At 53.7% G+C, this 12,592-nt stretch overlaps 1 protein-coding gene across 1 annotated transcript in view; it reads left to right on the plus strand.

The window, feature by feature from the left end:
* The window catches only part of Ak8 (adenylate kinase 8), a 61,604-nt gene that overhangs the window by 18,727 nt on the left and 30,285 nt on the right, over positions 1–12,592 (plus strand). Inside the window, exon 6 of the mRNA XM_077108628.1 lies at positions 12,234–12,315. Coding sequence (XP_076964743.1) covers positions 12,234–12,315 — 82 coding nt within the window. The remainder of the gene's footprint in view (positions 1–12,233; positions 12,316–12,592) is intronic.

The raw sequence follows: 12,592 nt of genomic DNA on the forward strand, positions 1-12,592 counted from the left end.
CGGGCGTCCTCCCGTGAGTGCCTCGAGGCACCGTCGGGAGGGACGAGCTGTTTCTCCGGAGACCCTGGTTAGTTGTTGGGAGAGGGCCAGGCCTGGCCCCCGCCTCCCAGGCCGTCGGTTTCAAGATGGACCTTTCTCCAGGGCCGTGTTGCCCCGCGGTGGGAAGGGATGCAGTGACCTGCGGGGGCTCGGCAGGGCCGTGCTAGGCTGTGAGTCGGACATGGGTCCTCCCTTTATGACACCCTCCCTCTACTGTCATAGCAGAACAGAAATGGACTAGCACGGTGGCTCCCCCCACAGCCCTGGCATCTCCCCGGCAGCTTCCAGTTCCCTGGGGCGCCCCCGTTGGTCTTCTGGGCCAGGGGCCATGGCTGGCCAGTACGTCCCCATGATATAAAATAGCCCTGCGCTTTCTCTTCAGCCCTGGATAAGAAGCACCTGCTGCCTCCAGGACGGTGGAGGAGGGTCAGCCTGGCCACCTGCTCCCGCCCCAGCTCCGTTCTGCAGAGTTCAGCAAAGCCCTCGGGCACCGGGTTCCCTGGCTGCCCAGACTCTGGTGCCCGCCACCTCCCAGCCGCCCGCTCCAGCAGGGCATTGGTCCACCTTGGCTCCTCAGCAGCGGGAGGCAGTGTCACAAGACCAAAGTGAGGCTGACAGTGAGAAGGGTGGGGATGGGGATCCACTGTGGAAGACAGGACCCCTCTAGAGCTGGGACTGTGGGGGGCCATCCCAGCTTGGGAGAATGGCCGAGGTCCCAGGCGGGGCCCAAACCAGCTCAGCCACCTCCACTCAGGCCAGCCAGCCTCAGGGAACACTCTTTAAACTTGACCCTTCATCCTTCACCCTTGAAAAGGCCTCCTCTCTTCCATCTGGGAAGAGCCCGTCTGTCGGGTAATAAAGGGGAGGAGCATCCTCTGGGATCGGAAGTGGGACGCGCTTGGCGCCCTCACCTGGCTGCCCTTGAGCTTGCCGGGTGGAGGGTGGCGCGGGGGCCACCCACCCTGCCCTCCTGCCTCAGCGCGGAGCTTTCCCCTCTTCATCGCCTCTAGCCAGACGGCCACCAGGGTTGCTCCGCTGACACAAAAGTGAGCCGCCTGGGACTGGAATCCCTCCTTAAGCCGGGGACTGTGTTTAAAGCACAGTGGGGTGGGGCCCTAGCTTGGTGTTAGAGCAGTACCTAGCAGGCACCAGGCCCCGAGTTTAGTCCCAAGCACCCAGAAAACCAGATGATAAGAGCACAGCAGACCAGTCGTGCACACCAGGCAGAATTTCCGATTCATTGTGCCCAGAGCTTCGGGACCAGGACTATCAGCTTGATTGATGCTGGTTCTGGACACACGGGCAGGGAGTGATCCTGCCGTTCCTGGCCCCAGAGACAGCACTTGTCCTGAGCCACTCACCAACCACCGTCACCAGCTCTGCCAAGCAGGAGTCCCAGTGGAGCTGGTGCTACAGTCTGTCTCCAGCTTAGCAAGGACAGTGGGACTTCCCCATGCCTATTGTAGAAGACCCCTTTCCCTTTTCAGAGTGTCTTTTGTTTGGGTACTGGGAATGGACCCAGGGGTGCTTAAACACTGAGCCACATCCCCAGCCCTTTTTTTAAAAAATATTTTTTTGGGTTTTCAATGGACTTTTATTTTTATTTATTTATGTGCAGTGCTGAGAATTGCTCAATGCTCGCACATGCTAGGCAAGCACTCTCCCACGGAGCCAAAACCCCAGCCCTCACCAACCCTTTTTTATATTTTATTTACAGATAGGGTCTTGCTAAGTTGCTTAGGGCCTCATTATGTTGCCGAGGTTGACCTTGAACTCATGATCCTCCTGCCTCAGCCTCCTGAGCTGCTGCTGGGATCAGATTCCCTTGAAGCCCAGACCTCCAGTGACGCAGGGATCCCAGTGGGAACTGCGATGACCCAGCTGCTCCTCTCCAGGGACCCCACAATTGAGGGTGCTTCGACTCTCTGCCCTGGTGCCACAGAAGCTAGCAACGGGAGTCCACATCCCAAGTCCTTGCCAATGGCCACTACTATCACCAAATGATGGTAGTAGCATCTACTGTTAGTATAATGATGCTCTGATTTGTATTATTACTTATACCGTGTACGACCACCCGTCTTATAACTTATTGTCGATGGCATTAATGTGTAATGTTCACTGTCACAACCAGCATTGAGGTGGCGGTGGGGCTGTCGGGAGGCCTGGTCTGGCCCTACTGCCAGGTCCCATGGCAGGCGCACCTGACCCTGTGCAGAAAGACCGTGGCTGTACAGGGATCAGAGTGTAGCTTGCATGGTCAGGTCTCCACCCACCTTCCAGCAACCCTGCCGAGGCCACACTGCGGCTCCCCATCTCGCAGGTGCAGAGGCCACCACGGCAGAGGGAGTCCCAGAACCAAGGTGCAAATACAGTGGTGTTCCTGCTGCCAGGGCCTGATCTTGGCGCTCCTCCGGGAAGCTGCGCTCCCTGAGCCCCTTCCCCCATCTGCAGAACAGTGGGTCGGGCTTGCGCACAGAAGTCCCTCCCAGGCCTGTGATTCTGATCATGTCCAAGCCATTGTTACCTGCAGAGTAAAGAAATATCTCCTTCGATTTGTTATAAAATTTCTTCTAACCTTCATGGGGCACCCAGAACCTTTTTCATCTCTTCCCAGTGGAGACAGGAGTGAGAGGTGAGGCTTCTAATTATGTGCTTTGGTTGTTCAAAAGCAAAACAAACCCTCATCCAAAACAAACAGGCTTTCTTGCTTTTAGGGAGAAAATGACACATATGCATATTCATTTATATGGTAATTAATATTATTTAGCTTCACAGGGACCAGAATTGGTAATTTAGAGCACAGAAGAAGACAGGGAATCGTGTTCAGGAGAGAAAGATGCGACCGCTGCCCACCAGGACTCTGGTTCAACGCTGGGTTTTCATTTCTTTTTCTTTTTGGTCTAATGCAATCTCTTTGAAGATTTTTTTTAAGTGACCATCAAATGAGTAAAAAATAAAAATGAGTAGTTTGTATTAGAACCATCAGAAGGCAGTGACTCTGTTGGAGACCCATGAGCTACTCCTCCGGACAGTCCAGTTCTTGAGGTCAGAATGTGTCCAGGTCTGCAGGGCACAGTTTTTGGACAAAGCTGAGCTGAGACATAGGCAGTGAGTTTGGAAATGTGGGGGCAGGTCAGTTCCAAAGGGATCCTCACCTTTGCCTTGACCACGGTCATTGTTTGTGCTGTTTTATTTGAAATACTAAAGAATCTCTTTGCTTTACTTGGTTCCTGATCTGCCTCCTGCCTCTGTCCTGGGTTCTTCCCAGTCCTTTCTCTGTTGTCCCTGAGAGATCACTTTAAAAATAGGGACGATTTTATTTCTTGGCCACAATGTATCTGTCCATGTGGGTGCAAATTCCTTTAAGGTCCAGAGCCCCTGGCTGCTGCCATCAGCCACCAGTTTCCTTCCCTGAAGGTGGCTGCTGTTAGTGCTCTCTGGGAAGCACATCCTTGGGAAATTGTCCTGTGTGGACAAGCAGTTGTCCTTTACTAAGTGGTGTGACTGGGCCTTCCACTGCTCCTGTCCCTCTTGTGGGCATCCCTAGCGCTGCGAGGCCTTGGCCTGCCTTTGGCTCAGCCTCACCCCCCACCCACCCACCTCCTTCAGCCCTCCAGCTCAGCCGGCCTGCCCTGCTCAGGGCCTTGGTACACTGTAGCAGGCCCCAAGGGGACTCCTGTCCATTTCCCACCTCCCAGCGTCCACACCTTGTGCAACCCCCTCCCCTGGCATGGGACAGGACCACGGGACATGGTTACACCATCCAATAGTGTCTTAGCAGACCAGAGAGAGGGTCTTCTGCTGGCACAACGAAGCCAGCTGCCCTGTTGGAGAAGCCCTGCTCAGGGCCTCTGGGAACTGTGGGCAGCCTCGGGCAGCAAGAAGCCAGGGTTTGGGGTCATCCAGCAGCAAGCAGCTGGATTATGTCACAGCCTAAGGGACCGGGAAGAAGATTCTTCCTCCACCAGGCCTCCAGAGGAGGACGGAGCTGGCCACACCTGCACCACAGCCGGGGCTCAGATCCTGGCCTGCAGATCTTGCTGCCCCAGCGGCCCCGCCCAGGTGGACAGCTGCTTCTCGATCCTTCAGCCTCCAGCCTCACCTGCCCTCGCCCACTCCAGACGCGGCCACTCCTGTCACTCGCCCGGGTATTCTGCAGCCTCCTCAGCACCATCACACTGGGAGTCGGGAGTGAGTGCTCTGAGCGGCCAGTGGCAGGTCCCCAGCCTGTCCCACGGCCTGGCATGGGCTCCATGCTTGGTAAATATTTATGGAATGAATGAATGAATGCATTTGGATGACTTCCCAGCTCTGCATCACCATGGCAATGAAATCCTGTCCAATTTGCTGTTGGTCCAGGGAGAGGACGGTGTTTAAAATCCAGCAAACGATGCAGTCAGACCCAAAGCACTCAGTGAGGCTTTCGATGGGAGACGCACATTTGTCTCCAGGAGGCTTTGGGGAGATGGCTTTGGCCTCCCCTGTTGGGGTTTCCCGTGAATCGTGGAGACGCTCAAGTGACTTCCTGCTTTCCATCTTCAAGTTGTTTCTGAGTCTCGCACTTGGTTTTTGTATCCTATCCCTTGATCAAGTTCAACTGCTGGACCCTAAGCGAGGGCTGCCCCGTGGGGCCTGGGCCTGGAGCAATGGGAGCCTGTGGCATGTGCAGAGCCTTCTGTTCTCTTCCTGTTGGTGCCCGGGGCTGCCCCGCACTGGGCTCTACGTTGGTGCCCTCTGCTGAAGGTCGTCCTGTTTTCTTTCCCTTTGTTCCTTTAATTGACTGTGACAAGGATCGACCACCAGGATGCTTACTTTTAAAACATTAAATTAAAGTGATCCTGCCTTGTGCATGGACTGCAGTTTATCTTATCGATATTTCTTTGAAAAGCGTGTTTAGAAATCGTCCTACATAAGACCTTTTATGAAACGGGAAAGTCCTGGGTGGAGGAGGGGATGTGGCTGAGTTCAGAGGCCAGAGGGCCAGGACCCCAGGTCGTTTTAGCAGCCACCATGCCAAGGCTGTCTTCTCAGCTCACTGGCTGCCAGGCGGGGCTCCATTGTCCCCTGCGAGCTATGTGAGGCCCTTTGACACAAGCATTTCTCTGTCACCAGAACCAGACTGAATTGGAAAGTCACAGTCTGAAAATTATGTGTCTCAGAGAAAAGGGAGAATGTTTTCCCTGGCGGCGGCCGTTCCTTCTGTCCCAGCACAGGGACATAGGCAAGGCTGTGCCCGGTGGCACTGGCTGGTCAGGAGGTGGGGTCGTGTTGCTCCACACTTGAAAAGAGTGGCTTTCCGGGATCCACACTCCGCTCACGACCGCCCAGCGGCCTGAGCTCCTCTCAGCTGGGCTGGCCGACAGCAGTCAGGGGAACGAGCACAGGAAGTGGCAGGAGCTGCTCAGACCTCGGGGCTCCTCTGTGTGGAGTGCCCGGAGGCTCACAGACAAGGTGTGGACCCTGGGTGCTGTGGAGCGTGACCCTCAAGACTCGCTTCTCATAAATGAGAAAACACAAGCTCAGTGCTCAGCACTGTCCACTTGGACAGAGTTAAGACCCTTGTCCTACGCTGGGCAGCTGGGGTGACAAAGGAGTGGAAGGCCACCGCTTGCTCATGCTCAGCTGGTGGCCGCCAGCAAGCCTCACAGCCCCTTTCCAGAACCTCACTCAAGGCAGGCCTGCGACCTCCCACAGCTGGAGGGCTTCTTTCCCTTGAGCCTCTCCCCCTGCAGCTGGGGACGAGCACAATGCAAGAAGCTGCGGCAGGCATGTTGGCTCACCCATCCCAGGCTCAGGCAGTCACCGGGCAAGTCCCCGGGACCCTGGTGCTCCACCTCTCCTGGGTCTCCTTGAGGCCCCTTCCCTTTCTTCTTCCTTGGCCACGACGCACAGAGCCGCCACCCAAGCAGAGTCACCCACTGGACTGACGAAAGCCGGACCTGCTGGTTGGAAGCCCATGAGGTCACTATCAGTGTCTGCATTTGGTGGATGAGTTCCTGTCATCTGCAGCGCCTCTTCTGCCGTCTCCTACTCTTCCATTGCAGGCAAAGGGGCAGAACCCAGAGCCTGGGCGTGGGCTGGTGGAGCCTCAGAAGGGACCTCCACTCAGTGCATCCAAAACCATGACCTGGGGCCTGCGGCCTGTTAACGGTACAGACGAGTGCTGAGGCCACGTTGGGGACAAGATAGAACAGAGGGCTGATGGCAAGTCATACCCATCCTCTAGTCAGGGGCCACCACACAGGACACCCACCCACTCACTGGGAGGAAGATGTCTGTTGCTGAAAAGAAAAACCAGCCCTTCTGGAAATGCCTGAGGGTCAGGACGCCGCTCCCTGCTCCTCCTCCTGCCGGACGGAGCTGGTCTCCCAACTCCCCAGTCAGGGGAGTCTCTGATGAGGCCGGGAGCAGGGTCTCCCCAGCCCCCCAAGTCTCGTGGCAGCTGGGGGTGTTCCCTTTGCTGTGCATGAAATGCGAAACTGTGCTTTGTGTTCAGGGGTGGTTTCTTTTAGATCTCATTTGCAGCGGGGACTCAGTATTCCACGATAAGGAGACAATGGAGCACACGACTGTGGGGCCACAGTTTGAGTTTTCTTGGTGTGTTTTGAGGCTCTCTTTTATTTTTTTTCATGTTGTTCACAGATTTATGCTTCCGGGCCACAGAGCAAGTCATATTTCACAGTGGAAATGTCAGCTGAGCACGGGAGCCGGTGCTGGCCCCCGGAACCCACAGCTGTGTGCTTTGTTTCTCCTTGTGGTGTCATTGGTCTGGCATCAGTCACATCACTCTTACCACGCTGACGTGGGGGCACAGGGTTTCCTTGTCACTGGTGTGGCACTCACAGGTTCATAGATGTCACCGGCATCCTCAGAGGAGTGCGGTTTTATTGACCCACTGCTCTGCTGAGGCCCTGGGCTGTGTGTTCCCCCAACACAAGTGCACTTGGGACTGCAGAGGACCAGAACAGGAAGTCTGAATGGCGTGGCAGCAAGGCAGGGGCCTCCAGGGCAGAGCACAGGGCGTCCAGCCACGTGGCCCTGGTGTGGGAGTGCTGGGCCTCACATTGGGGCCGCGGCTGGCGACATGATCCAGGCTCTGCCAGCACATGTGTGGACGCCTATCTGCAGCTGAGCAGCAGACACCACGTGGGTTGCTCCGTGGGCTTGTGGTACAGCCTGTGACCCCTCTCCCTACCATGAGGGCAGAAAATAGAAGATTGAGATGCAGGGTGGAGCCTGAGGTTTGGGCAAGCGCTAATGTCCAGGGAATGGCAGAGTGTTAGAGAGGTGAAGTGATTGAAACTGGACAGGGCTCAGAGCCACCAGCTGTGTCACTCTCCCTAGCATCAGGTGGGACCTAAGCTTCCAGCTCCAACTCGCCAGGTGGAAGGGTCAGAGCTGGGGGCAAGTTCAGGAGGAGACACCCTGCCCGCAGCGTGCACATAGAACGCAGAGCGCCGGCAGGTGCCACACGTTTTCTGAGATGAAACTTGAAGGTCAACATTCTTGCTAGTCGTCTAGAAGGGCTCAGTATCCCGAACTTGATCTTTTAACGTGTGTTTCTTCAAGCTTGGTCGTGTTTTTGGATAAGTCAGAGCACCTGGTTCTGGGGTAGTTGGGTACCGCCATCCCTCCTTGTCTCAGACCTCAGTTACTTGCCAGCTGTGGCCCCAAAATATTAAGTGGAAAATTTCAGAAGTAAACAGTTGTTAAGTTTTGGATTCACACCATCTGCGTAGCATGATGGAAGCTTGCACCACCGGCTCTGTCCCACCTGGGGGAACGTTCCTTTGCCCAGTGTGCCGCTCTGTGTGCATGGCCTGCTGGTTAGTTACGTAGCAGCCTCCGTTATCAGGTGGCTGTGGTCCCACAGTGCTTGTGTACCAGTGACCCTCATCTTACTTGACAAAAGCCCCACTGTGCAGGCGTAACAACTTTGATTGATGGAAACCCAATCTCCACCCCTAGGTCGCCTCCCCGTGGCACTGCGGGGACTCAGCCTGCAGCTCCAGGGGATGCCTCTGATGGGCAGGGCCTGCGGAGCCTCTGCGGGAGCCAGGGGCCTCGCCCTGGTGGAGCTGGGCAACCCCAGGGAGCACCCGCGCTCTGGCATTGGTAGGAGACAGAAGGAGAAGAAGGCGATGCATCAGAAGGCAGTGGCCCCGAGGGCAGCAGAGGCTTCTTGTGGGCAGTTGCTAATTACCTTTAATAACAGTCAGGAGGGCGGAAAGGCCAGTGTCCCACCCAGCAGGGTGGCCTGGGCCGCGCCAGGCCGTGCTCCGCTGGGCCTTGCCCAGCCCCCTAGGCTGGCTGGCTTCTTTTCTTTCTTCCTCTTTCTTTATCTGTGACATCTGCTCAGTGTTGTCCCTCCTGTGATACCATACCCCTTGCAGCTGTGCAGACCTCCAGCTCTGCGCTGGTGCGCGAGTGCCCTGAGCATACGGCCTTTTTGATGTGTGATGAAACAGAACCGAGCCGCAGGGGTATGGTGAGCGAAGGCATCAGAATATCAATTAACCTGCTCGAACAGAGCTGCAGCTCGGAGCGGAACAGACGTCTCACTGAAGTGTCAGGAAGATGGATAATGTGTTCTAATTAGGGTTGACTGATACCTCCACATCGAGCCACTCCGGCCCTCGGACCCTCAGACCCAGCAATGCGGGCTCGTCTCAAATGTCTTGGTGTCCCACCATAGCAGTCGTTGGATGCTGTTTACTGATTGATGACTTCTTGCTTTGCCAGGATTTGCAGCCATTAAAGTGTTCTCTGCCAAAATTGCCATTTCCCTTGAAAGTGCAGTCAGCTTTGCAGCTGGGCAAGAGACCTCCTTAAACACAGACGCTCTGGGACAGGCCCCTTCCCGAGCCCCGCCTGGGCCTTCCATCTGACGGATGCCCCAGGACGGACGCATCCTGAGACAGAGCCCCAGTCAAGGCTCCGTCCCTCCTGGGGGACTGCAGTGGGCCAGCCTGGGCCAGCACAGGGGAGAAGAGTCTCCGTGCTGTCTGTCCAGTAGGGTGGGTGTGCCCCAGCGGGTCCCCAGGGACCCCATTCCTCAAGCACCTGGGGGACTGTGCCACCTCCCCAAGTCGAAAAGAGCAGCCCTGAGAGCCGTGACCGGGGCTCACTTCAGAGCTCCCCGCCTTCCTCCCCAAGTCTTCGACTCAGTGACGCCCGTGGGACCAGGCGAATCGGGAGCCCTGCAGTTGGCAGCACATTCCTGGTGGCTGGAAGTCCCTCTTTCTCCAGCGAGGACTTGGTGAGAGATGCTCTCCTGAACAGCTCTGAAAGCTCTGGCCCACAGGTGACGTCCACTCTGAGCTCATGGTGATCACAGAGATTGCTCAGAAATGCAAGATGAAAAGCAGAGCTTGGTGCTGAGCAAGGTCAGAGCCCCGGGTTCCTCCAGCTCCAAATAGTGGTGGACACAGCCTGCTGTCCTCTTGCTAGGGGAAGCAACCCAGGGCTAACTCCTCCCCTCCACGTAAGAGAAAATCAGGGTCTGGGTTGAGCTGTAGTTCAGAAAGTGCTGGTTGGGCTTGTAGGACCGAGGGAGCTCTCACAGGGGACAGCGTACTTCGGGCTCCTGGGGCTCACCTGGGCAGTTTGCTTTCTCTGAGCCGTGTCTGTGACAAGGATTTGAAAGGAAAGGGCTGTTAAAAAAGCAACTTTGCTTTCTTAGTTCCAGAAACCAGGGGTTTTGTGATGGTGTGTTTCTTTCTATATGGGTTAAGAAATTAACAAGACCTGTCTGTGTTTCCCAGCGCTCTTGAAGCTGTAAATTTGTTTTACTTTTCTTATTCAACAGTCAGTGGAGGCTGTTGGAACCTAAATGCTCTAGTAGAATAGAAATGCGGGCACTATGCTGGTTTTTGCAAGACGACACCTCTCACCCCACCTGCCCTGTGTCCTCTAAGTCCTGGGGTGTGAGGTGTGAGTGACCTTGAGTCTGAACTTGCCCCAGCACCCCCCGTCCTGAGGTGTCGGGCTCTGAGGGAGGTGTCTCTGACAGGTGCTTCTCTTGGGGAACCTGCATCCCAAACCTCCTCTCCAGCGCCTGCCTGCCGGGCTCCCTGCTCTGCGGAGCTGAGACTGGAGCGATCTGCTCTTATGTTTCACTCTTTGAGAGCTCACTTTGCTGATTTATCTGGATATCGAGCCCCCAGCATTAAACAGTGTGTGCGTCTAACTCTAGACTCCTGGGACTTGAAAGGCCTTCAGAAATTGTTTAATGTGAACATTGCTGAGGGACATAGAAAACAGCTTTAGCAAATGGGAAGATAATGCGTCGACTTGATCCTGTAAGAACGTCAGTTCTTCATGAATTAATCCACACATTTAATGTCATTCAAAAATACTCCCAGAATTTCTATTTTGGAACTTGACAAACAAATTTTTTGATGCTTACCTGGAAGAAAAAATATTTGAAAAAATGGGAAGGGAAGCATATTCTATTAGACATAAAAATAAATTATAAAACAACAATCATTTCAAAGGTTAAATAAGAACAGTTTAATCATCCTCAGGCAGAAAGAGGCCAAAGCCAAGGTCATATCAGCATTTAGACTATGACAAAAGAGACTCTGGAGGGGAACAGAGAGACTTTTGACAGATGAGGTCAGGATAGCTGGCAAGCCACAGGAAACAGGTCACAGCTCCGTGCCATTCACAAAAGAAAACATGCACTTTTAAATATTTAAGTGTAAAGAGTAAAAACATAAGAAAACATGGTTTAAATGCAAGCGAATATTAGCTTTGCAGTGGGAAGATCTCTTTATACATCCACACAATGCCAGAATCCAAAGAGAAAAAGAGCAATTGTCTTGGCTGCAAGCCAGTGTGTTAAAACAACACCTTACACAAAATTCAAAGGCTACAGACAAACCACAGAAAACCCCGAGGATATCATTGGCCTCAGAGGATTTGTGGTGGTGTTTGCCAAAATGGGTTAAAATTCTTAATATGTAAAGAGCTCTTATAAGTAAATAAAAGGATGAAATCCCAAGGGGAAAGTAGCTTGAGAGCATGAATATACATTTTAGAAAAGAAAAAATTTAAATAGGCAATAAACACGGAAAAATATTGAACTTTACTAATGTAAATCAAAGCAGCAGTGGCATATTTTGCTGGACAGAGTTCCTTCAAGTTAATGCCCAACATTAGCAGTATTCAGGGAAACAGAGGTTCCACCATTGAACTTATAAACTGGCCAGGCAATTTTGTGGAGTCGTATGGCAAAATATGTCAAAAGCCACAAGAGAAGGTGTCAACTTTTGGAAATTCACCTTGAGGATATTTGATTCTCAGCAAGACAACATATGAACAGCGTTTTTTAATAATGATGAAACAGTGGCATCAAACCCAACGAGCACAGTATCGGCGTAGTTAGCACGCGGCAGGTCAGCTCAGGCGGCCACCGAAACCTCTGGGGAGGAGCCTTTGGTGACATGCAAAACATTCCTGCCATGTTCTTACCGTGTGAAAGGAACAGATCACAAAATGTGTGTGTGTGATTCTTTCCCCTCCCACCCTAGGAAAAGAGGACCTTTTTCAGGAAAAGGAGATAAGCCCCAGTGTCTCAGTGGTGCCTTTAGGTGCCCAGTGTTCCTGGAGACTTGCAGTGCTACTTTGGCTTTTCTGCATGTTCTGAAATTCTGTAGGAAAGGATTGGAAGTGTGAGAAGAGCTGTGTGCACAAGAGGCCTGTCACAGTGTGACTTACGCTAGTGGACACTGCAGCTGACCTTCCAGCTGGGGGCGTGGCTAGGTAGCTGCAGCACACCCACTTGATGGACATTGTTTAACCACTGAAAATGGAGGTAATGGAGACCCGCTGCAATGTGGAAAACGCTCATGGTCGCTTTGACACGTGGTAGAAAGAATCAGGACGTGAAGTGCATGTTGGGCTGGGGATGCACTCAGAGGCAGAGCACTTGCCAGTGTGAATGAGCCTTGGGTTGGATCCCCAGCATTGAAAAAAAAAAAAAAAGGCGGGGGCACCCATTCTGATTATGACCATAAACGTGGATCTGGGGGGAAGAGAGGAGTTGAGGGGAAGGTGATGCCGTTATCAGAGACATTCACTTCCTTGTCTGAAAAGCTCCAGTTCTTCCATAAAGTTATTATGTTCTTTTAAAAATAATCTTTAAAAATCTAAAAACAGATGAGACGGCACCCTTCACCTCCTCTGTCTAGGGCTGGATCCTGGACGGCATCCCCGAGACGCGGGAGCAGGCGCTGGTGATCCAGAGCCTGGGGATCGCCCCCAGGCACGTCCGTGAGTACCCTGCCAGGAGGGCTGGGTGTGATGAGCCCCTGCTCTGTGGTGCTGGTCCCCAAGCCCCATCCTTGTCCCAGCCACCACCCAGGAAGGTCTGGAGACCCACAAGAAAAAGATGTGTTGAATTAAATGCAGCCTGAGTCCCAGGCACAGGGCCACTTGTCATTAAGCCAGGTGGTGGTTTACTCTCACCCTGCGGCTTCCCTGGGCCTGAAACCCCTATCTGAGAAGCTCTTTGGGGAGTGAGTCATTAGAAATGTGGCAGAAGCATCTA

Source organism: Callospermophilus lateralis, chromosome 2 (assembly GCF_048772815.1).
Source record: "Callospermophilus lateralis isolate mCalLat2 chromosome 2, mCalLat2.hap1, whole genome shotgun sequence".
Classification (NCBI taxonomy): Eukaryota; Metazoa; Chordata; class Mammalia; order Rodentia; family Sciuridae; genus Callospermophilus; species Callospermophilus lateralis.